General features: G+C 54.7%; 3 protein-coding genes across 38 annotated transcripts in view; 1 reads left to right on the top strand and 2 right to left on the bottom strand.

Moving 5' to 3' along the window:
- Positions 1-1,537, top strand: part of CNOT1 (CCR4-NOT transcription complex subunit 1) — a 111,044-nt gene extending 109,507 nt beyond the window's left edge. For all 8 annotated transcript variants that reach the window (XM_004057735.5, XM_019011860.4, XM_019011855.4 and 5 more), the window contains exons 48-49: positions 917-1,051; positions 1,196-1,537. In XM_004057735.5, the coding sequence (XP_004057783.1) occupies positions 917-1,051; positions 1,196-1,274 (214 nt within the window). In that variant the 3' untranslated portion in view covers positions 1,275-1,537. The remainder of the gene's footprint in view (positions 1-916; positions 1,052-1,195) is intronic.
- Positions 1,538-1,698: 161 nt separating this feature from the next.
- Positions 1,699-6,795, bottom strand: SETD6 (SET domain containing 6, protein lysine methyltransferase). 4 transcript variants are annotated; one of them, XM_031002673.3, is made up of 9 exons: positions 6,647-6,790; positions 6,334-6,423; positions 6,110-6,254; positions 5,859-6,000; positions 5,528-5,722; positions 5,272-5,392; positions 3,973-4,153; positions 3,661-3,803; positions 1,699-3,480 (listed from the first exon to the last, which is right to left on the bottom strand). In XM_031002673.3, exons 1-9 carry the CDS (start codon positions 6,671-6,673, stop codon positions 3,175-3,177), a joined length of 1,350 nt encoding a protein of 449 aa, XP_030858533.2. In that variant the 5' UTR covers positions 6,674-6,790; the 3' UTR covers positions 1,699-3,174. The 4 variants fall into 4 exon arrangements, with proteins under 4 accessions (XP_030858533.2, XP_030858534.2, XP_055220417.2 ...); XM_031002674.3 differs by lacking the exon at positions 5,528-5,722 and having other exon boundaries at positions 6,647-6,791; XM_055364442.2 differs by lacking the exon at positions 6,110-6,254 and having other exon boundaries at positions 6,334-6,793.
- Positions 6,796-8,593: 1,798 nt separating this feature from the next.
- NDRG4 (NDRG family member 4) overlaps positions 8,594-23,920 on the bottom strand; it is a 49,015-nt gene continuing 33,688 nt past the window's right edge. For 3 of the 26 annotated variants that reach the window (XM_055364433.2, XM_055364431.2, XM_055364423.2), the window contains exons 4-18: positions 21,086-21,175; positions 18,260-18,419; positions 17,889-18,009; positions 17,742-17,804; positions 17,514-17,574; positions 15,717-15,803; positions 15,576-15,632; positions 15,175-15,278; positions 14,330-14,386; positions 14,195-14,246; positions 13,185-13,232; positions 13,005-13,040; positions 12,842-12,893; positions 11,534-11,572; positions 8,594-10,795 (exon numbers count right to left, since the gene is read on the bottom strand). In XM_055364433.2, the coding sequence (XP_055220408.2) occupies positions 10,641-10,795; positions 11,534-11,572; positions 12,842-12,893; positions 13,005-13,040; positions 13,185-13,232; positions 14,195-14,246; positions 14,330-14,386; positions 15,175-15,278; positions 15,576-15,632; positions 15,717-15,803; positions 17,514-17,574; positions 17,742-17,804; positions 17,889-18,009; positions 18,260-18,419; positions 21,086-21,175 (1,182 nt within the window). In that variant the 3' untranslated portion in view covers positions 8,594-10,640. Of the gene's footprint in view, positions 10,796-11,533; positions 11,573-12,841; positions 12,894-13,004; positions 13,041-13,184; positions 13,233-14,194; positions 14,247-14,329; positions 14,387-15,174; positions 15,279-15,575; positions 15,633-15,716; positions 15,804-17,513; positions 17,575-17,741; positions 17,805-17,888; positions 18,010-18,259; positions 18,458-21,051; positions 21,176-21,877; positions 22,067-23,920 lie in introns of those variants that run through there. The other 23 variants (XM_055364436.2, XM_019011846.3, XM_055364427.2 and 20 more) reach the window with 14 other exon arrangements.

The raw sequence follows: 23,920 nt of genomic DNA, 5'->3' as shown, positions 1-23,920 counted from the left end.
CTTTGTCGCCTCCCGAGTAGCTGGGATTACAGGCACCCGCCACCACGTCCGGCTAATTTTTTGTATTTTTAGTAGAGACGGGGTTTCACCATCTTGGCCGGGCTGGTCTTGAACTCCTGACCTCGTGATCCACCCGTCTTGGCTTCCCAGAGTGCTGGGATTACAGGCATGAGTCACCGTGCCCAGCCTGCAGTGTTAGAATACTTAATTCTTATTTTCTGTTTCCTTACTTTTCATTGAGAGTGAGCTTGCTTATTTATTTATTTAATTTGTCTGTTTATTTGAGACAGGGTCTCACTCTGTCGCCCAGGCTGGAGTGCAGTGGCACGATCTCGGCTCACCACAACCTCCACCTACTGGGTTCAAGCGATTCTCCTGCCTCAGCGTCCGACTGCTGGGATTACAGGCATGTGGCCACCATGTCTGACTAATTTTTATATTTGTAGCAGAGATGGGGGTTTCACCATGTTGGCCAGGCTAGTCTCGAACTCCTGACCTCAGGTGATCCACCTGCCTCGGCCTCCCAAAGTGCTGGATTACAGGCATGAGCCACTGTGCCTGGCCTGGGAGCTCATTCTGGAAATTACTTTTTGTACTAACTTTGTGTGCCATGTACTCTGGGCTTTATGTGGCTTCCTCTCCCCCATCACCCCTTATTCTGAACAGCTGTGAGGTAGATACCATTATCTGCACTTTATATTAATACTTAAGTCTTCTAGGGCTAAGAGCAGGGTTTAAACCCAGGTATTCCAACCTGTGCTATTTGGAGTATATTAATCCACCTGTCTTTACTAAAGGTGAAAACTTTTGCATGTGATTCAATAGTCAGGGAGAAGTTAGAAAAAAAGGTAATGGAAGAATAATCATGAATTTGTATGCTTCTCTACATTAACTAGCTCTTTCTCCCTTTTTCCAGAGTTCTCTTGGAACGGTTGATTGTAAATAGGCCACATCCTTGGGGTCTTCTTATTACCTTCATTGAGCTGATTAAAAACCCAGCATTTAAGTTCTGGAACCATGAATTTGTACACTGTGCCCCAGAAATCGAAAAGTGAGTTCAAAGTAATTTTTAATTGTCTAGGAATGAGACTGGAGACTGAAAACCATGTCTCTAGGTTGGGTCAGCTGAATGAGATGCAAGGTATTGTTGGGACTACTCTTTAATCACAGATTTGTAACTGTCTTCATCCTTCAGGTTATTCCAGTCGGTCGCACAGTGCTGCATGGGACAGAAGCAGGCCCAGCAAGTAATGGAAGGGACAGGTGCCAGTTAGACAAAGCTGCATCTCTGTTGTACGTGTCAGTCTAGAGGTCTCACTGCACCGAGTTCATAAACTGACTGAAGAATCCTTTCAGCTCTTCCTGACTTTCCCAGCCCTTTGGTTTGCGGGTATCTGCCCCAACTACTGTTGGGATCAGCCTCCTGTCTTATGTGGGCACGTTCCAAAGTTTAAATGCATTTTTTTGACTCTTGGCCAAAATTTAGAAGATGCTGTGAATATCATTTTGAACTTGTGTAAATACATGAAAGAGAAAACCTTTGTCTGGAACTTCTTGGCTTTGTGCAAGCTGTGTCCAAGGCAAGTACATAAACTGGTACCTTGTAATAAAGAGGCAGCTGATGCCATGCACTTGTCTGAGGGCATAGCTCCATGTCTTCTGACATTCCTGGTGTCCCAAAGAATAGCAAAAAGCCAGTTTGAATATTATGTAACTTATTTTTTTAATGTGGACAGGGGACCTTGAAAATCACTAAGTTATTAAAAATGTGGATGTGCTAGAATTGGATATGTCCAGGAACATGGGAAGGGCTCACTATTGGAATCCCATGAGTTTCTGTTTTGTCTCTACCCAAACGTATTCCAAAGCTGACTGCATTTGTACCATCTTATTTCTTTTGGGGATTATACACCTCAGCCGCCTGAGATGGGGGTCAGCTCTTTATATAAAGGGAAACCAGACCAGGCCTAAAGCCCACCCCCTACCCTCACCCCCACAATCCTCTCCTGAAACTTAAAAACAGTGGGAATATAGGAAAGGGAACCAAATCTCATTAATTGTTCTCCCCCATCACCCCACTGAATGGCCATACAGGCTAAGCTGAATAATGACAAAGTTGAAAGGACCAATACAGCCCCTTTTATAAGGATTTTGAATGTTTTGCAAATGTATTGGTCCCTGTGTTGTATTTTGTAGCCTTTTCCTGGGCTTCAGCTCCCCTACTTCTTGTATGTGTATGCATACTGTAGCTAACCATTAAAGTCATGACACACACATGAGTCCACTGTGCCTTTCTCAGTAGCAGCAGCCAGTGCTGGTGGTGAGGAGGAAAAGTGGACAGTCCAGCCCTGCAGACCTTGGGGCCATGGGGAACCACCAACTAACCTCTTGCTGAATGATTGATAGGTCATTCCTACTACTAAGCTGGCATGTTTAAGGAAATTGTATTTTTCTTCCTATTTCAACACTGGACAAATGCTGGAGCAGGTTTATCTGGTTAAGCTGAGTTTAAAATACCCAGTTTTAATATCCTTTACCCCCAGGTATTTTTTTTTTTTTTTTTTAAAGAAAATGAGTAGATACGTATTTAAAAACTTAACCCACTTAAAATTTGCCTTACCTTTCATGACTGTCAAGTTTTACGCCCAGAGAGGACAAAACAGTTCAAAATTAAATAATTGAAGTCCTCCTTGAGTGTTGTCTTAGGCTTTATTCCCTGAGGGGTGGTTTGTGCCATCTAGACTGAACTTCGGGTAACTGTCGAGTGCCAGTTACACAGCTTATTAAATCCAGAGTCTTTTCAATAAAGGTTAAGTGACTTCCTCAAACTAGACTTAGATTTAAACCAGGGGTCTACCTCCAAAGTCTATTACTAAATGCTGAAACACAAGACCTATTACTACCATATTTCCACTGGATTTGGTTAAAACTGAGAACAAAACAGCTGTAACATGCTTTCAGTAACAATTAGCAGTGATTCCCAAGTCTGCTGTTCTCAATCCTGAAACACATCACCCTTACCTGAGTTAATCCTAGCACACCACCTTTGCTACTTTTCCTCTTGGTGTTTAGTAAGAAAAAGAAAGATCCAAATTTTCCTCTTTTTCAAACATCAGTGAGTATTAGCTTAGAATAAAGTTCTTATTGCTGTTCCTTCAGGGAACAGGGAAACTGCTAACTTGTCAGTTCCAACAACTGATGTAAGATCATCTTCTGACCATAGCGAACCTGTAAGGCTTGCTGTTCCCTCCAGCTAAGTTTGGCATAGACTTCCTTATTACTGAGTAAACCTTGGTCAGTTTTTAAGTCTGTGGCATAGGTCTGCAAAGTCAGTAGAACACTGTTTTGAAGCAGCTGTCTCCACGATGCTTTGAGCTTGGGAATATTTGTGATTGTCAGGCTGCCCTCTTCCCTTTTATCATCTCCCTCTCCATCCTGGTCTTTAAGCTCTCTGAACTCCTCAGCAGGCATGCACAGTACCTAGAAGCAACCACAGAGCTCTTTAATTAGATGTACTGCTTTTGTACTTCTGAAATGATTCAGGAGACTAAACCCATCTTAGCATTTATTAAAAATCCCACATTTCCTCTCTCATCTTCTAGCTATTTTGCTTTAAATACTTAGATTATCAGCATTAAATGGCCATTTTCAGCCGTTTACCTTTAGTGTGGTGGTCAGCTCCTCTTCAGTCAGCACCTCCTCCCTCCCTATCACAAAGGCTCCCTCTTCCCCTACCATCTCCAGTTTGCATAGGAAATCCCAGCGCTCGTACACTAGGAGCCTTTCAGCTTCAGTTTTTGTTCCTGTAGATGAAACAGCAATGTGAAAGTCTCAGTACACCCAAGGGTTCATTTCTTCTTTAGTCTGCCACCCAGTCTACAAAGTCAACTGCTATTTAGCAAAGCTATTTAACCTGAGGCATGGGTATAGACACACCATCAGTGTCAAATATTGAGTTAATGATACACTCACCCTGTAATGCTGCCTCACGAACTGTCACCATCTGAATGTCAGCTGTGTCATCTGTGTTGTCAGGATATGGTTCAACAAAACCGTACATATGAATCAGTTGCCAGTTAGCCATTTGCCCGTAAGTGTTGAAAATCTCATGGCCTTTAGGAATGGGCTGAGTGGCTACCATCCGAAGACAATTCTGAGGTGAAAGGGAGAAGCTGGGGCCATGCCTTTCACGGGCCAGCCCCATGAAGATTATTTCCACTTAAGAAGAGCCTTCAGCAGGTGTAGTTCAGCCATGACTGATGCTGTTAACTACCAAAGTTCTACCTTTAGTTCCTGTTAGACCCTAAACTGTGAAACAAAAAAGGATTGGGCTAACTTTAAAAGCCAGCTTCATGTTTCACTGGGTGGATTTCTGCACAGTCCTCTTCAGCACTTAAAAAGTTGCTAGCTTTAAAAACGAAATTTTCGGCCGGGCGCAGTGGCTCACACCTGTAATCCCAGCACTTTGGGAGGCCAAAGTGGGTGGATCACCTGAGATCAGGAGTTCAAGACCAGCCTGGCCAACACGGAGAAACCCCGTCCCTACTAAAAAATACAAAAATTAGCCGGGCATGGTGGCAGGAGCCTGTAATTCCAGCTACTCAGGAGGCTGAGGCAGGGAGAATTGCTTGAACCCAGGAGGCGGAAGTTGCAGTGAGCAGAGATCACGCCACTGCACTCCAGCCTGGGCGACACAGCGAGACTCCGCCGCGGGGGGGAAATGGAACTTTCGCAGATCAAAGTGGGAAAGGAAAATGGAGGCAAGGATTAAGAAATAACCATACTTACTGATTTCTGATCCTATAAATGTGCCATCTTTTCAGGCTACTTTTTATATAGAATAGAGCTGGTATAAACACAGCTTTATATCAATTCTAGGATCGCCTTAGACCTTTGGCCTGTGAATGTCCGCATCCCTCCAAAACACAGAGACTATCACTGTTCCAGGCTGCTATCCACAGAGCCACACACAGTCTGGGCTCACTGATGTGATCAGCCAGAAAGGAATGAAACATGGCTATGCAGACCACTCAATGTCTAGCACTAAATAAATGATGGTAGTATAGTTTATCAGAGGATTAACCACAACTTACTTTGAGGACTTTAAAATGTTTCGCATTCAAATGATTCTACAGTAATATGCATACTAAAAGGACATACAGGAGGAGCTGATTTCACCTACTCATTTTGTAGCACTAGTAAGAGAATGGAGCCTAAGACACAATGGCTTGAATCATGCTCAATCAGTGCACCAATAGGAACTCCACTCACCGCAGAGTATTCTAGATTGGCGTTGTGATTGGCTAAGTGGTTTAGTATGTCTGCAGCAGGCACCATCATGGGGGAGTTGGGCTCCTTTTCATCCTCTTCTTCCTCCAGTGGTTCCTGAAAGCTGCCATTGACAGAACCTGGCTAAGGCCCTGTCTTGGGTGAGGGACTGGGGGTGGATTTCACTGTTTTTCCATTTTTGTCCCTCTATAGAGTTGTAAAGAAAAGGGTTCCGTCCTCAGAGGCCCCACCCACTGACCTATAGGCCATCACAAGGGCCACCAGCTGGTGGTAGAGTTCTAGGGAGCGAACCCTGAGGCTGAAGAGATCGGGGTGGGCTTCCATGAAGGGCAGCACGATGGACTGGTACTCGCTGCGGATGTTGGCCAAATCCTTCTCCACGGCCTCAGGTACGCCTGTGCCCTGGAGCAGGCACCGGCGCTCCTCCTCTGGCCTGCAGGGACACCCACACCCAGGTTCCCTTCATTCCTTCACACACTTTACTGGGTAGGGCTGATGCAGGGGCGGGGAAACTGTTCTTGCAGCAGGCTACGGTGCAGGCGCTCCCCAACCCCTCCCAAGGCTCTCACCAGAACATCGGGTGCTCCAAGCGACCCAGCTCGGGCCAGAGCGCAAAGTAGGGCCTCCAGCGTGAGGCCGGGGCCTGCAGCTCGTGGAGCAGCGCCAGCAGCAGTGGCACCCAGCCCGACTGGCTCTGCAGCGCAACCCGCTCTGAGGAAGACACAGGTGTGAGCGCCCCGGCGCGGCCTCGCGGGCTGGGCCCGCCCCGCCCCGCCCCGCCCCGCCCCGCCCCAGGGCCCTAGCCCGCCGCCGTGCCCACCACGCTCCAGTAGGCCGCCGATGGAGCAGGTGTGCTGCGACAGGAGCGCGGCCCGCGGCACCACGAACAGCAGCTCTCCGGCCTGCACGCTCTCCCGGGCCACCATGCCGTAGCCGGCCACCGTGCCCTGCCGGCTGACCGCCACCTGAGCAGGAGGAGGACTGGTCAGGGCAGCCCGCGCCCCGCCGCGGGTCCTCCGCCCGCCGGCTCGCTCGCTCGCTCACCTTGGGACTCAGCTCCAGCCCCACCCGCCGGCACCAGCTCAGGAAGCAGGCCACAGGATCCGGGTCGCCGCCGTCCACGGGCCCCGCCACCTGAGATAAGTGCGCGCAGTGACCAGGTCCGACCCCCAGAGAGGCCGCTGGGAACTGCAGGAGACCGCGGCGCGAGCGCAGAACGGGCTTTGGGTGGAGGAGGGGACGAGCGGAGAGGGGCGCGGGACCCGCGGGAGGGAGCGGAGGGGGCGCAGGCGGACGGTTCTGCGAACGAAGGGGTGAGGCGCGGAGGAAAAGGCTGGACCCCGCGCCCGCCACTCACCCGTGGACGCTTCGCCTGGGTCGCCATGGTCTGAGAGCGCGTTTCCCCGCGGGCCGGCGCACCGCTCGGTCACTTCCGGCGTCTCTGGCCCCGCCCTGGCGCCGGAACCACGTGGTGCTTGTTTTGGCGTCCACGCTGCAGACTGGCCGGAGTTATAGCGGGCTGGAATCGTTCCTCCTGAAAACATCTTGAGTCCAGGATCTCCAGTTGCACTCACGCGTTGCGAGTGCAGAAGGAGAGTCCCGTGCCGCTTGGCGCCTGGTTCTGAGCCAGGTACAGCCCTGGCCTTCGGTCTGTCCCCGAGGGCTGAGGCTTCTTGCGGTCTGGGTGCAAGAACAAAATACGGTTTCTGGATCGGAAGCCGCGGGTCTGGTGGCCGGCGGGTGGTGAGCGACGCAACTGGGCGGCGAGCGACCCCCTGATCTCGACCCCTTGTTGCCGATGGCCATGGAACCGTTTTACTGGTGGTATTCGTTCAGAGCAGTTTTCGTGTGTGTTTCGGAGTGGCGTGGCCTAGAGGGCTCCTGGATCTAGAATAGATCCTCTCTGCCCTTATTTGCCAGTACATCCTCGTTTTTAATCTACTGCATAGCACGTGGTGGGTTTTATTAGCTGACATAGTAGGGACTCAATATCTACCTATTGGGTAAATAAATGAATAAAACAAATGGAGGTTAAACCTGGGGAAGTAGCATGCTGTTAAATTTAAGAAAACGAGGCTGTGAATATAGAGGTTACAGGAATGGGTTTTGAAGCCAAGCAACGCCGCAGCTCAACAGTTTGTTTTTTTTTTCTTTTTTTTTTTTTTTTTTTTGGCGCGTGGGGGAGACGGACTCTCGCCCAGGCTGGAGTGCAGTGGTGCGATCTCGGCTCACTGCAACCTCCACCTCCCGGGTTCAAGCAATTCCCCTGCCTCAGCCTCCCAAGTAGCTGGGACTACAGGCGTACGCTGCCATGCCCAGCTAATTTTGTGTGTTTATTTTTAGTAGAGTCGGGGTTTCACCGCGTTGCCCAGGCTGGTCTCGAACTCCTGAGCTCAGGCAATCCCCCCGCCTCGGCCTCGGCCTCCCAGAGTGCTAGGATTACAGGCGTGAGCCACCGCGCGCGGCCTGATCTGTTACTCAGGCAAATCCTTTTTCCTGAACCTTAGTCTCCTCACCTGCGAAACTAAGATAATAGCTACTCTGTAGAATTAATGTAAGGATTGGTATGTTGACTAAAGAAAAAATATTAAGCTTTTAAATAATTAAAATTAGTTTTATTTAGAAGCCTTATTGAGGACTATAGACTGAGGCCTGTAGCCCAGGAGTAATCTTGTGAGGCTCCTCTAACACGGTATTTTAGTTTAGGTTATACATAGGTGAAGATTTAGTATGTGTAAAATCATATCAAAGTTTAGGGATAAGTATATCTGGTTATAGATTGCAGAGTATAATCATTAACCCTGTCAGACATGATCGTATGTTTAGGAGAAGACAAAGAGTAGGTCATTTATCTTTGAAGGAATGTAGTGACTCAGGCAAGAGATTTGGAGGGCCAGGGGTGTTTTGTTTTGTCTTTAAGGCATTTTTTTCTGGAGAGCTGTATTTTGTTTTTTTGTTTTATTTTGAGACAGAGTCTTGCTCTGTCACCCAGGCCTGGAGTGCAGTGGCACGATCTCCGCTCACTACCACCTCTGCCTCCTAGGTTCAAGCGATTCTCCTGCCTCAGCCTCCCGAGTAGCTGGTATTACAGGCACGCGCCACCACGCTCAGCTAATTTTTGTATTTTTAGTAGAGATGGGGTTTCACCATGTTGCCCAGGCTGGTCTCGAACTGCTGGCCTCAAGTGATCTGCCCGCCTCAGCCTCCCAAAGTGCTGAGATTACAGGCTTGAGCCACCGTGCCTGGCTGAGGAGAGCTGTATTTTGTCACAGAGTCAGGGGAGAAATGAGCACATAAGCAGAAATGAGCACATATAAGGCTTTTAATGTTTGTCACATTCTCATCTCACTGGTAAAATAATGTGACGTGTACTGGAAATAGAAAGATGGGTGGAGACCATCCTCTCCTAGCACCCTCAACCCAAAACCCAAGCAGCACCAGCAGCCCCTGCCCAAACATTCTGTTTCTCCAAAAGCCTCCCATGATGGGCATGGCATCACCACACTGGAATTCTTCTTAGGTTCTTTATTAGTTTTTCAGCACAGTTAACTCTTTCTACGTTGACTAGAGTTTTGTTTTACATTTTATCATCTCATGACAGCAGCCACCAGAATACACAAAATTAGGCTCTTTACTTTGTGCGGAGAAGAAAATAATAAACGTTAAAAGTTCACCTTGACCAAAGAGACAACCTCCAGAAGAACACCACACATGGGAGGACCCGATGTACACACACACACACACACACACACACATATATAATGTATAGATATTTATAGATACATCTGGAAACAGCAAAAAACAAAATTCCAAGATTTGCAGTGCTATCTACAGTAAGAGGGATGAATTCTACCAGCTTTCAAACAGTCACATTCAGTATTCAGAAGAAGCACATGAGGGGGTAGAACTGGGCAGAAACTAACACGCCACCAGGCTAGTCATGGCTTAAGATTCTAGAAGGGGGGTGATGTGTGTAGAGGAAATACGCATATAGGTGTCCTCTCAGCCTCAGAACACCCGCCACAACCCTTCCCCCGTCCACAGCCCTGCATGTTTTCACTGCTCTCTCCCGTTTTGGGGTTTGTGATCATTGATTTAGGGTCCGAGACAAATGGCTCTGGCTTCTGGGCCGCAAGAGGCTATGGGGTAAGGTGAGTGGATGGAAAGCATACAACGCAGTCCTGGGCTTCAGGGGACAGCAGGAGGCTGGGGTGTAGGGGAAGCCTTTCTCCTCTACCTGACCCTTGTTCATGTCCAGAACCTTCAGCCCCCAGTAAGCCCCAGCCCAGGCGGCTATGGGGTGTAGGACTTGTAGAAGCCTCGCTGCCTTGGGCCAGTTGACTAAATAAACTCTCTCTTCCTTAGTGATGCTTCCGGGACACACTGGCACAGCCTGGCCAGAGCTCTGCCTGAAACACCACACTGCTACTGATGGCGTTGCCCTCTGGGGAACCTGGGGGCAAAAAAGGGGTCTCCAGGAACTCAGCTACCCCTGCCTCTGGCCACCTGCGGGCTCCCAAAGGCAGTCACCACGAAGTTCTCAGGGGCACACACACCACACATGGGCTCTCTCCTCCTTCTCCCTCACCCCCAGTCAGGTCACTGTGGGGACAGAGGACCAGGCAACTTCTGCCTCGGGGAGGCCTTGGCTCAGAAATGGGACAGGGCCAGGAGGTGGCAGAGTGTGGGCTGGAAGGGACAGTCTGTGGGGTTCCTGCCCTGATGGTTCTCCATGTTCTGTCTTCCTTGGGCAGAGAAACCCCTTGACGCCCCTGCCTGCGTGGCCCTACAGCACCAGCTGGGCCCAGAGAGCACCAGGAAAGTGGCTGCCTGGTCCGAGCGCCCCCTTGTGGCTGTTGTCCAGATGATTGTCACATGTGCTATGAGACAGAAACAGGTGTGCTTGGTGGAGGGTGGGGGAAGGGGTCTCCCAGGGCTCCCATGCCAGTGCCTGAGCTGGCCCCGCACCCCTGTGGGCCCAGCACCCACCCTCTCGAAGCCTCTCTCATCTCCAAACATGCCTGCCCAAGGGCTCACCCAGGAATGGCCTGGATCCGTAGCGAATCTCCCTCCCTATGGCCCTGCCCTCCTGTGCCTGGGCCGCAGGAAGTGGGATGAGAGGGATCAAGTTGGCTAAGTTACCACGGAGAGTGAGATGGGATGAGGAGGACTGAGCCCCTTAAAACACCTGGAGACTGTTCTGCTGCAGCATCTAAGATCCCCTCATTTTTTTCAAACAGAACCCCATTTCCTCCCCTTCGCCCTCACAAAAATAAACTAAAGGGAACATGAGCCGGCGCAAGGATGGCGGTGGGGCCTCAACGTGGGCGTCGTCAGCGGGATCAAGGGCTTCAACAGGACACCTCCATGGTGTGGTTGACCTGGCCCAGCCCCTCGCTGCTCTCCGAGTGGGTGCAGGCCTGTGGGCGGCTGCCATCCACCGAGCTGGCACTGGTGAGGGATGCCGTACGGGAGCGCGCCAGGCGGGTCATGCTGGCCGAGGGCACTGTGGACAGAGAGACAGGATGGGCCTGAGGACTGGCGGGCAGGGCCAGGCGCCTCTGGTGGGAAAAGTAGGCTGCAGGCAAAGCGGCTAGCGAACCGTTCCTCGAAGGCACAAAGGGCTCCTCCTGAGTCAGGAGGCTGGCGACAGCTGTCGGGCCGGGGGCATGCAGGGCCGGCGACAGTGAGTGGGCCTAGGGGGCTGCGGCCAGCAGCTGACCAGGCAGCCCTGAGCTGGTGCAGGGAGGTGCTGGGTTTCCAGCTGTGCCTCTCTCAAGAGGATGCCAGTGGAGAAGTAGGACTGTTTCTGTAAAGGAGGACGCGGAGCGGTGGTCGCATACTGCCCTCAATTCAGACTGTGCCCTAATTCCCTAATTCAGAGTTTCACAAGCAAGACTTGCGAGCAGCAAACTCTACCCTCCTGAACGCTCCTGGCCACCTCTGTGGCTCAGGCAGGGCCAGGCCTGGGCTCTACCTCTAAGGAGGGTCTGTTTCCTATCCCCAGAGCTCTGGAAGCCACGCAGCTCATGACAACCTAGAAGCAAGACTGCTCTGCAACCCAGCCAACCTAGAGGCCAAGTCTGCAGAAAAGCAAGAATCTGTGGGGTTTCTGAGTTGAACAGGACACAAGAAGGTTCCAAACCACAGCAAGATGCGGCCTGGCTGCAGCACTGCGCAGAGGAAGGAGTAGGGGAGGAGGAGGCTGGGCGTCCATGCATCAGGGGAAGGGCTGTGGGGCTACCTGCTCCTCCACTCAGCCTTCGGTCCTTCAAGTACGCAACTAAGAGAGAAGACAGAGCCGGAGAGGGGGCGGGGGTAGGGGAGACACAAGACAGTGAAAAGCGTGGTCCGCTGAGGCAAGGGCATTGGGATGAGCCAGAGAGATGGGACAAAGGACAGGCACAGAGAGGCTGGGGGCAGGGCCAGAGGCTTCTGGAAGCCCACTCCTGCCTGCCCACCCAGCAGTGGCCTCCAGGAGGATCTCTGGCCCAAGGAAGCCCTGACAGGTGGGGTGCTTATCCCCTCACCATTCTGCTAGGCCTCAGTCTCCTGCATACAGAATGGGGGAGGCCTGCCCCCTCTGTGCCCTTCCCAGCTTGGGGCTGCCTGGTGGAGTTTCTCTCCAGGACCCTGAGAACGCGTCTCAGCGCCTGACAATGTTCTTCCGTTCACCTCGCAAATGCTTGCTGTGCCCTGATTCCAGACTCTGTGCTCCTGCGGAGCCTCCCTGTGGGCCCTAGGGCTCTGCCCTGCTCCAGAGAGCATTCTATTCCTGGGTGTCCTCCCCAGCCTTCCCACAGGCAGCCCTCCTGTTTGCCCTGGAGATAGCTCCAGAGGCTGAAGTCTGGAGGGGAACAAAAAACAAACTGAAAACAAACTGAGAAGAGGAAGTTTCCCTCCTGGCAGTGGGGACCTGGAGGAACAGGTATGTCTTGGAGGGAAGGGGGAAGTCAAGGAGACACACAAGGGGTGTGTTGTGTGTGTGTGTGTGTGTGTGTCTGTGTGTGTGTACCTGGTTCCACCCCAGACCCAGATTTTCAGATCTGCCAAGCCAGGTTCAGCTGCTTTCAGCTCTCTGAATGCCGGGTGGCCCCAATTGCCTTCCCTGGCCCCAGACTCCAAGCCCACTCCTATGATACCCCTGGGTGCAGCCATGAGTTGTTTCAAAAGGCCTTCTCAGGTGCCATAGACCGAGCTCTGACCCCAAGCCCTGGGGCGGGTGAGGGGAGTGTGCCTCACCCCCAGACAGGCTTCCCTGGCAGGACGCGGCCCCTGGCCCTGGACCCCCAGCACTGCCATCAGAACAGTGCGCCAAGTCCTCCCTAAGGGCGAAGGGGAGTTGGGCACAGCCTGGGATGCCCAACTTGCAACTCAGGTGGCATCTGTGGGGCCCAGCATCCGGGGCCCAGGTCACACAAAACTCATATGCTTATGGGCTCCCTACTACCACCTGACACCACGTACCAGCCCTGCAAACAGGACCCCCAACCCCAGCACTGGCTGCCCACCGGTCTCTAGGTGGTGTGGGGTGGGGTGGAAATGTACTCACTGTAGCCCATGCCTTGCAGGAAGTATTTGAAGGCTTCAGTCAGCTTCCCTGGCTGCGGAGGGCAGGACAAGCACATGCTTTTATTGGCTGCCTAGGATTAGCAGGTAGGGTAGAGGCTTCCCCCTCCCCATAGATGTAAGGGCAGGAGGGCCAAAAGTCTCACCTGTGTGACCTGGGGCAGCCCTCCAGAGTCTGCCATCTGCAAGGGAGAGAGTGGGGTGACCTGAGCAGGGCCCTCACTCCAGGACAAGCTCCCACCCTGGCTGGGACTCCAGGAAAACACCTCCCTGAGGTTGGGCCCATGCTAGGGAAGCTGGCCCAGGGCTGGGGAAGAAAGCCTCACCTTCAGGAAGGTCGTAGTGGTGGGGTCCAGTTTGGAGTTGCACTCCACCTGGGGACAAGGAGCCAGCTTCAGCAACAGCCCCTGCCCCTCCCCACCCCTATTGCTAAGGCAGGTTTGATGCCCCAAGCTTGGGGAGGAGAGGGGGTGCAGGGAGGCAGAGGGAGGCCCAGCACCTGTGAGAGGCTGCTCCTCCCAGGCTTTCTTCTCCCAGGGCTCTCCATGTTCTTGGAGACCAGTTTAACAGCCCCACTGAAGGGCCTGGGACCCTTGGAGCCCACTCACAACTGCTAGGAGTGGGAGTCAGGCAAGGGCTGGGCTGCCGTGGTGGGACTGGCCTGGGAAAGCCCCAGTGCCCTCGGCAGTGAGGCGAGGGGTGCCGAGGGTCTGAGAGAGACTGGGTGGAGGGGGCTGGCACAGCCCACCACCCTGCTCTTCCAGGACCTCCCAGTGGGCATAGGAAAGCCTGGTATTTTCAGGGCGCATGGGGCTGCTCTGGGCACTTCTGGACCCTACAGCTTCCCAGCAGCTCTGTGCTGATGGGGCATCCCAGCCTCAGGCCACCTGCTCCCAGAGTTCCAGCAGGAGAGGTGACACACGGCCCCCAAACATAACCGCTGCAGGTGACAGGAAAAGGGAGACTGTGCCGCTGTATGCATTAATGATTTATAATGGCTTGATCACATTTTAGAAAAAAGATCGTACGCCCTGGGCCTGAGGTGGGTAGGGACCAAGTTGGGGCTGTGCTGCTGGGGAGGGAAGAGGGGACCTTCTGATGGCCCAGCCCTGGCCCCAGCTCTCCCCATTTCCAGGCCTCCCCAGCCAGAAGGATGGGGGCTATGCCAGATGTGAGGCTTGGCAAGACTATGGGAAAGTGGACAAGAAGCCCACTGTCCACTGCTGGCCCTGGAGGCTCCCCTGGGCTGGATCAAGAATTGTCCCTGCTGGGCAGGGGCCAGTGAGCCCCTCACCCCTACCTCCCACCCCCAGTGAGCCCACAGCCCCTCACTCACCACCCCGTCCTCAGCGGGTGCATTATCCCCAACCACCAGCATCACGGGGCAGCTGCAGATACAGAGGAAAAGGGCTGTCTGGCTGGGTCATGGGGGCAAAGGCCAGGGCAGGCCAGAGGGCCAGGGGCCACTCACCGGAGCGTCTTGGCATTGGGCACCGTTCCAGGCCGGTTAATGTCCAGGTCTCTGCGGCTGTGGGGCAGGGGGAGGGGCAGAGGCAGAGGTGGGCACCCCAGGACAGGATGAGGGGCATCCCAAGCCCAACACTGCCAATTGGTAAAGCAGGGAGGCGTGGACCTGCTCTGCATAAATGAACTGGAGGCTCCCTATGCACGGCTTTTTGGACTCCCTAGCACATACCAGGTGGGCTCTCAAATTTTGCTCTCTATCCCCCTCAGAGCCATGCGCACCGCCACCTGTGCTGTGGGAGTTTCTGCTACTGGCCTGTCTCCTAGACCATATGGGATGGCAGGCCCTGGGTCTCTCTATTCTCTATTGTTTTCTTAGCACCATGCACACAGCGGGTGCTTAATATTTGTAGAAGAATGAGAAGGAGGGCAGGTGAGTGAGGGGGCCTGGCCACCTTCCTGCAGGGCAGGGCAGCCCCTAAAGGGGGCTCCAAGGAGCATAGCTTGAAAACCACAGGCTCATCCGACCTCTTCCTCATTTTGCAGACGTCAACATCAAGGCTGGGTTACTGGAGTCAGGGATGTCACTAACACCCCCAACATTCCCACGCAGGAAGCCCCCAGGGGAGGAGGAAAAGTGGAAGAGCCCAAGGCCCGGAGTCTGAAACCCTGTTCCCCTCTGCCCCTCACAGGGTGTGACCTTGTGCAGGAAATGACCTCCTTTGAGGCCCAATATCGTGCCCATCTACAAACCAGGGCAAGGGTGTTGTCTGCCTGCCTCCCTCAGGGGGCAGTGTGCAAGCGCCCCCACTGGGGTGTCCTGGGTCCCAGGGCTGCTGATCCCACCCGCACCTGTTGTACATGTTCCAGAAGAGCTGCAGGTTGGCCTGGTTCACCACGTTCCCAATCTGCTGCCGGTAGCTCTGCACCAACTCTGTGTTGTTCACCAGCTCCTCCTAGGCCCAGGCGGATGGATGGAGGCATGCAGAGGGGCAGACAGACAGAGGGACGCAGGCTTAGAGGGGGCCGGCAAATGTCACTGCCAGAGGCCCTTGCCCCACTCAGCAGGCAGGGGAGACAGGGTGGGGGCAGGTAGGAGGTGGGGCCTTGGGAGGGGATGTCTGTCTTTCACATGGCTTAGCATCTGGAGTGAGCCAGGTCAGATGCCAAATACACCCGCCTGCCTCCTACCGAGCCAGCTGGGACGGGCAAATCCCAGATCACCCCAGATCTGCAGAAGCTCCCCCCCTTACCTGGCTGAAGAGGTGGGAGAGCACCGTGTCAGGTAAAGTGCTAGTTAGGCCGGAGAGCTGCAGGGAGCAGGGCGCCAGCGTGAGTGCCGCCCCTCACCCCACCCTAGGTACACCCACCCCACCCCCGGTCACCACACACACCTTGGTGGCAGCCCAGTCTATCCAGCCTTTGCCATTGGGGTCGATGTTCACCAGCACCAGCCCCTCCACCAGGTCGGGGAAGATGAGCTGCAGTAAGAGGGGAAACAGGGCTGGGCGGGGCCAGGATGGGTGCAGATGGCAGAAACGCTCTGTAAAGTCTTCAAGGTGCTGCTGATCAGCCACCCGGCTACAGCCGGGTCTGTGCATGCACACCCATGTCCAGATGCCCCGCCTGTCCTCCTCTCACTGAACCCTTCACAGTTCTTGGATTTGTTTAGAATCTCTATCATTGTTTCCACCCCTACACACACACACACACACACGCACGCTCTTTCAACAGAATCAGCTCTTAATATATTTTTGAAGTGCAAAATTGAGTATTAAACATCTTAAAATCTTAAGCATGTTGTTTTTTTGCTTTTATAGAGAATGAAGCCCTGGCCAGGCGCCGTGGCTCACGCCTGTAATCCCAGCACTTTGGGAGGCCAAGGCGGGCTGATCACCTGAGGTCAGGCATACGAGACCAGCCTAGCCAACATGGTGAAACCCTGTCTCTAATAAAAATACAGAAATTAGCCAGGCGTGGTGGCATGCACCTGTAGTCTCAGCTACTTAGGAGGCTGAGGCAGGAGAACTGCTTGAACCAGGGAGGTGGAGGTTGCAGTGAGCCGAGATCATGCCACTGCACTCCAGCCTGGACGACAGAGCAAGACTCCATCTCAAAAAAAAAAAGAAAGAAAAAATGAAGCCCTCATGATATAAATTAAGAAAAAAATCAACCTTTTCAAAGTCTGTTTTGCCATAGGCATTGCAAAAGAGGTATTTTCTTTTCAACTGTTTGACTGTGCTTAAAGAAAAACAGCATAACCACATCAAGCTTGTCTAGGGTGGCAGGGAATGGCCTCCAGTTAACAAAATGATTAAGTGCTGACATTGCAACTGGAGTTGAAAATTCTTGGTCATTTCTTTTGAAGTAGTAAATGTCTTCGATCGTGAAAAATTAGTTTTTCGGGTTTTTTTTTTTTTTTTTTGCTTGTTTTTAGAGATGAAAAGCTTGTGAATTCCTACCCAACAATGATTTTTTTTATTTTTTTATTTTTTTGAGACAGAGTCTCGCTCTGTTGCCCAGGCTGGAGTGCAGTGGCGTGATCTCAGCTCACTGCAAGCTCTGCTTCCCGGGTTCACGCCATTCTCCTGCCTCAGCCTCCCGAGTAGCTGGGACTACAGGCGCCCGCCACTACGCCTGGCTAATTTTTTGTATTTTTAGTAGAGACTGGGTTTCACCGTGTTAGCCAGGATGGTCTTGATCTCCTGACCTCGTGATCTGCCCACCTTGGCCTCCCAAAGTGCTGGGATTACAGGTGTGAGCCACCGACAATGATGTTTTTGAAATGTGCCTTCTTTAAACCTCCCAACCATAATAAAATTTTTTGCTAAAAAAATTATTCATGTTGAAATACCATGGCAATTAGTGAAGGACGATCCTTATTTAGTGGCTAGAGCAGTTGTATAGTTTGTTGCTACTAGAAGTTCTGGCTTTGGATAATAGTTTAAGCAAGTTATAGTTTCTAGTCTCTTGAGAAAACTATATGGAGAAAGGAACCTCTTTTTTAAAAAAGTTAATTTCCCTGGAGGAAAAAAGAAAAAAGAGGTTTTCTACATAAAGAGGAGGTGGGAGGAGGAGAAGCAAGAGCAGGGACAGTTCCTCAAGGCTGAAGGGTTCCCCCCAGTCCCCACCACTGGGACATCCCTGGCTTGCCCTGGTGTTTGGGGTAATGGGGGCATGGGGAGACTCACTGCAAACTTGGCCAGCACATAGGCTCCGGCGCCCACTCCGATGCCAATCACATACTTGAACCTGGTGCAGAGCAGGCTGGTCACTCTAGGGCTAGGGGTGCCATTTCCCATACATGTCATCCAGAGCAGGCCCTGCCCATAGCCTGAAGCCCTCAGCTGGAGCCAGGTGGCTCTGCAGTTGGGGTAGGCACCCCTGGGCCCTAGCGCAGGGGCTGTGCAGGGACTCACCCGAAATGCTGCACCACGCTGGGGAGCATGGCAGCCAGCTGCTCCATGGAGGGGAACTGGTACCTGCAGGCAGAGCAGGAGGTCAGGGCCCAGGTGTGGCCTCGGGTGCAAAGCTGGAGACAGGCAGAGGGGGCTCAGGGTACCTACCCCTGAGGAAACTGCGACGCCCCCACCTGTTGTCCAGGGGCATCCACGTGACACACCACAAAGTGCTTGGTGATCTCCTGCATGTCCTCGAAGTTGAAGAAGGTGTTGAAGCATAGTTTGTCTGCAAAGACACACTTCCACTATGGCTGAGCAGAGGGGCCGGGGGACTGGAAGGAAGGCCGGGCCCCCAGAGGGCAGGCAAGGCAGAAGTGTCAGCCTCGGGTCTATCAGGGAAATGGAGGCCCGGAGGGCGAAGGCAACAGAGGTAAGTGTGAGTGGGGTTGACAGGGCCCTGTGGGGAGGGTGAGGGGCCTCACCGCTCTGGCTGATTGGAGGGAGAGGAGGGCTGACTGAGGCTGGGCTGCACTTACGGTTGAGGCCCACATCATGGTAGGTGAGGATGGCTGGGCGGTTCCCCTTGGGGGAGCCCCGGATCACTACATGCAGAAGGCCGTAGGGTGTCTCGATGTCATGTTCCTGAAGGGGAGAGACCGTGCTGGACACTCTGGGCAGCCTCCGCTCTTGGCTCCTCTGGGGAATGAGGTGACGCAGCCTGGTACCTGTTAGGCCTGTGGTAGAGCCCCTACTTGGGGCATCCTGTTCTCATCACCCCAAGAGGCCCCCAGAGAGGACTGAATGGATGGAACACCCCTTCTCAGGGCTGTTCAGTACAGAGACAACGTGAACTGATCTACATGGGGAAGGTCTGGTCCTCTCTGCAAACCAGCCACTGGTTTGTGCTGTCACTGTCCTCCGCCCTTGAGGGTCCAGGGAGGCTGTTTTTCTCCATCTTGCAGCAGCCCCTCCTGGACAGCTCTGCCTCCCCAGCCCAAGTCCCTCTCACACTCAGAACTCTCAGGCACTTCCTGCTGCTGCAGGGGAACGGCCTCAGTGGTCCTGCCTGGAATCCTCAGAAAACACCCCGTGCCAGCCAAGCCTAGCCCCGACCCCCGCACTGCCCCTGGCTCCCACTCTAAGGCTCTTGCGCATGTGGTTCCTTCCACCTTGAATGCCCTTCTGTGTGAGCCCAGCATCCCCAAGGGCTCCCTTCAGGCAGGCCCGGATCAGACCCCCATCCCCATCCCCTCTAGAGGCCTTCTGCAGAGCCTGCTCTGGGATCCTCTTGAGTTCACACCTTTGGTTTTGCTGCTCAAGGTCATTACTTCCTCAGGAAGACCTGGTTCTACCCCTTACTTGTGACTGAGCATGTCATGTTACTTCTCTGCTGTGCCTCAGCCTCTCCATCCAGAACCACCTCACAGGGACTTTGCAGGAACTAGACAAGCCAATGTTTGTGGAGCATTTAGCACTTGGAGAAAGCCCCAGAAAGGGGGCTATTATGCTAGGGCATCCCTGAGCCTTGGGAGAATGCCCTCCTCACTGTTCCTTTGCAAACTGGGCATTCTTAGCCACTCAGATGGGCAAACTTCAAGAGGGGCCATCTGAGCTAAATAAACCGATCCTCTCTGCATCATTGTGAGCCCTGGGAACCACGTGAGTGGCCCAGTGAGTTGGAGGTGGGGCTGGGGTCAAGGACATGAAAGAAACATCAAGTGACTGAGCACCTACTGTGTGCCAGGCTTCCTGTATGTTACCCAAGAGACAGGAACCCTAGTCCGTGTTTTGCAGGTGAGGACACTTTGGTTTAGAAAGAACCTGAGTTCCTGCCTCCAAATGGGAAAGGAGATTTAGACAGCAGAAGACAGCTGCTCAGGGGCCAGCATTAGTGGGTCTGGTCTCAAGAGGACCACTGTCCAGGCCTGTGTCTCCAGTGTGGAGTGACAAGCTGGCACCAATCTGGTGGCCAAAGGCTCTACCCTGGAGAACACTCTTTGACTTGCAGGCCCTTTTTATTTCCCTGTTGTCCTCCAGGAGAGCCCAGGTAATGAGCCTTAGGGTGAGCCATGCGGCTGATTGCACCACCCAGGGGATGAGGAGGCCACACCAGGGCTGAGAGGGGACAGACCACACAGCCCCTCCCATCCCAGGCCTATGCTTTCTCGGGGCCCATCAAATCCAGGAACACTTCCCCGTCACTGACCACTGACCCACACTTTTCTCATTTACTTCCCACATAGACCCAAGCCATAGAGGAGGAAATTGAGGCTGGGAAAGGGGAATGACTTGCCCAAGGTCAATCCCAGAGTAGGGAGGGCAGGCCCTGCCAGGTGCCAGTCTCAGGGGCCAGGGCGGTGCACTGAAGGCTGCATGTTCACAGGAGATCAGGTTCCACCCGAGGGAGCTCCTGACCAGGCAGCCCTTTCACAGCCACCTGTGAGTTCTCTCAGCTCTGGAGGGTGGGGCTGCAAAAGAACTGCAATGCGCCTCCTGCTGCATAAAGGACAGTTATCCTCCTGGGGTCAGACGTCAAGAGCCCAGGGCGGTGCCTTCCAAACCCAGACCCGCAGCGTGCGGGTCAGCCTGAGGGGTGTGAGGGGTGTCTGCTCTCTGCTGCTGAGGAGGCCCCGACTGTCTTCTCCCAGCCCTGGTGTGGCCGCCCCTGTCCCCATCCCCCTGAGGTGACGTGATCAGGCTCTACTAGGGCTCATCTCCCAGGATGGGAAGGGCTGGGGCTGGGCCTGGGCGTCACCGGGCTACCTGTCCTACGAAGTCCAGTGACCTTCGCTGAACCCTGCTGCGAACCTCCCTAACGCCTTCTCTGACCCTCTGCGGAGAGCTCAGGACTCAGTTCAGCCTGATCGAAGCCAAACATCCCCGTCCCTTGGAGGGCTGCGCAAGGGCAGCCCCACAAGGGCCACAGCGCGGTGCACTCTGAGGCCCCCAACCCTCAGGGCCGAGCACTCCCATTGGCTCTGGGTGACGTCAGAGCCGGCCCCGCCTCCAGGTAGGCGCAGGCGGGAAGCACTGCGGCAGCAGGGGAGGGGGCTGTGGCGGCTCCTCGGTTTGTCCGTCTCCCCTCGCCTGTGACCTTGAGCACTGGAGGGGAGTGGGGCTTTGAGCTGGGCTTTGCGCCGGTGTGGGAGTTGGTGCTGGTGGTGCTGTGGTTCGGCCTGTCAGCCTCATCAATAATTCAGGGGACAGGGTCTGCATGGGCGGGCAGGTGCTGACGTCGTCGCCTCCGTGCGTGCGGGGTGACCTATGGTCTGCGGAACCGGCAGGGCAGGCGTGTGGGGCCCGGGGGTGGGGGTGAGTCTGCCCCTACCTCTCCCTCCTGAGGAAGAATGGGGCCGGGGTACCTGATGCCCCGGCGAGAGGAGGTGCCCTGGGCTCCACCTGGGGTCCCCTAGCCCTGCCAGCTTCACGGCTCCAGCGTTGCCTTCCCCCACCTACAAAATAAGGCAGGCAGGCAACCCCTCCTCGTTCCTCCCCAGCAGGGACCCCTGCCTGAAAGGCTGTCATTCCTGTGTGGCCCAGACCTCCTCGCCTCTGCCCGGCTGGCGCAGCAGAGCCCTGGGAACTGGGAGGTGGCTCCTAAGGAAGAGGCTGCCTGTCCTTCCCATCACACTGGCGCAGCCATCCAAACAAGCTAGACGGCCGCCCACTGGGACGGCAGCCCCTGCACGCACACTGGGCACACAGCCTCGGGGCCTCACCAAGGACACCCCCGCCCCCTGGCCTAATGGCCCCAGGCATCACCAAGGCAGACACCATCCAAGCGCACACCAGAGGGCACACGGTCAGAGGGACGTGCAGGCACTAGCGCCCGGGTCCACATGGGCAATGCAGCCAAGTCAGACAGTGCCTTCCACGTTCCCTTTCCTGCAGATATGTCACCCACCCCCCAACCACACGCTCCCCCCAGCCCCTGCTATGGGCTCTGACTAGCAGCTGCCCCCAGCCACTCCTGCAAACAGGATCACCAGGGAACCTGGAGCCCTCTGGCCGTGTCTCAGTGACCCCAGGGTGAGGCTATTGAAGGCCAGGCTGCCACCAGATGTGGGCTGAGGGGGGCATTTCCTCCCTGCGGTGGGTCATAAGGATGCACCATCCTCCCGGCCCACCTTGATGCCCGCAGCGCCCTCACTCACCCCATCCCAGCACTCCGGCATCTTGCCGAGGGAGGGAACCCGCCTCTACCAGGAAGGACAAACAAAGGCCTGAGTCACTCGGGTCCAGAGGGCGGGGGCAGCTCGAGTGGGAGATGGTCGGCTCTGTGATGGGGCACAGCTCCTGGGCCATTTATACAGGGATCCTGGCCCAGCCTAGCTAGCCCCTCCTCCCCGCAGGGTTTCTGAGCAGCCACTCGCTTACCAGGAGCCCCGGCTCCCACATTGGCTGCTGGGAGACAAGCCTGGCTCCAATTGGCTTCTGAAGTCCTCCTTGCCCCAGCCCTGTCACTGCTCCTCCCACCCCAGCCACACATCATCCTTGATGGTCCCCAGCCCCTGCATCCGCCCCCAGCGCACAGGCACACGCCAACAGCTGCAGCTCACACGGGATCCTCCGAATACAAGAGCCGAGACCACACGTACACACTCACCCATGTCAGGTACACACAGGGTCGTCACAGACATGCGCAGCTTACCAATGCGGGGCAGGGCAGAGTGCATGGGCACTGCCCAGACAGCTAGAGCCCTTGACCCACACCTTGGGGAGTATGGAGGGCCCGAGAGTGCCCCAAGCCCAGCATCTTGGGGACCAGACCCCCACGCCCAGCCTTCCCATTAGGAAGGTTCCATCGCTTAACCTTGTGGAGGCTTGGGGAGCTGCTGCTTTCTGGGGCAACTTGGGTTATCACCCTGCTTCAAGGGGCTGCTCCTTCTCCACCCACCAGGGATGAAAATCCCACCTTGCCCACGCAGATGCAGGGGGTTTCCCCACATGCTGAAAATGGAGTTTGGGGGCCAGGGGCCCTGGGCAGATAGCAGGGCCAGGGGTATGGTCATGCACACACCAGCTCTGCCCTCCCCACCCTCACCCTGCTGCCAGGGGCTCCAGGCCACCAGGGAGAGGAAGCAGGGCTAGGAGGCAGCTTGCTGACATTGACATGCCCACCTCCTATAGACCCACCCAGCCCTCGTTCCCAGAGGCAATCAGTTTGGGGCTTGGCTCTCGGGTCTCTGGGGAGCAGAACACTAGTTCTATCTCAGGCTCCGTGCCCTGTTCTCCTGGGCAGCAAGGATCTGGGTGGCGAGCTTGCTCGAGGCCTGCAGGTGGAGTGAGCAGAGGAGAAGAAAGGCCAAGAAGTGCACAGGAGGAGAGGAAATAGGCCAGAGAGGGAAGCAGAGGAGGGGGCCCAAGGCTGGGAGAGCAGGAGCCACAGAGAGAAGGGGGCTGCTGTGTGCCTGTGCTCCCAAATCTATGAAGATTATATGTATTATCGTTGCAACTGCCTGTGCAGTAGGCACTGCTGTTTCTCCCATTTATATATGGAGGCTCAGAGAGGTTGACTGACTTGCCCAAGGTCACACAGCAAAGAAGTGGCAGACCTATGAGTGGCATCAGGGTTTGGCTGGCAAGACCTGACCCTGCCTTGTCTGGCCACGATAACTGCACAACCGCCAGAAAAGGGGCCAACAGTTTGGAGAGGCACACAGACTGCCCCATTTCTCTCCTGCCAGGGCCTGGGCAGGGGTGGGGTCAGGGCACAGAGCCTGAGACAGCCCTAGTGTCCTACTCCCCAGATACCCGAGAGTCAAGCCCCAAACTGGTTGCCTCCAGGAACAAGGGCCGGGTGGGTCTACAGGAGGTGGGCATGTCAACGTCGGTAGCTGCCTCCTATCCGGCTTCCTCTCCCTGTCTTGCTGAAGAAGGAACACGCCACTCACCCCAGCCCATGCTGATGGCCCTGCATGCTGACTGGCTGCCCTTGGAGAAAGTGGTCATCTCTTCATCTCTGGGTACCTGCTGACGTGGTCGACACCTGCTATATACACTACTGCTGGCCATGTCCTCTGCCTGGGGGCACCTATTCCATCTCTCACCTCTTACTCTGGAGGCCTAGGGAAGACTGACAGGCCCTGTGCTCCCCAGGGCAGCAGGAAGTAGAATGGGGAGTCCCCCTGGCCCGTCACCTCCTGGCCATGCTCCCCATTCCTGCAGGCACTGTGGCACGGGAAGAGGCTTGGAAA

This window comes from Gorilla gorilla, chromosome 18 (assembly GCF_029281585.2).
Source record: "Gorilla gorilla gorilla isolate KB3781 chromosome 18, NHGRI_mGorGor1-v2.1_pri, whole genome shotgun sequence".
NCBI classification, from domain to species: Eukaryota; Metazoa; Chordata; class Mammalia; order Primates; family Hominidae; genus Gorilla; species Gorilla gorilla.
Note: the sequence above shows the minus strand (reverse complement) of the source record. Positions and strands in the feature narration are given on the sequence as shown.

Excerpts from the sequence above, each read along its gene's own strand:
- SETD6 (XM_055364442.2), bottom strand. The coding sequence starts at position 6,673 with ATGGCGACCCAGGCGAAGCGTCCACGGGTGAGTGGCGGGCGCGGGGTC. Across the intron at positions 3,804-3,972 it reads TCGTGAGGCAGCATTACAGG|GAACAAAAACTGAAGCTGAA; the intron begins GTGAGTGTATCA and ends TTTCATCTACAG. Across the intron at positions 3,481-3,660 it reads AGCTGACCACCACACTAAAG|GTACTGTGCATGCCTGCTGA; the intron begins GTAAACGGCTGA and ends GGTTGCTTCTAG.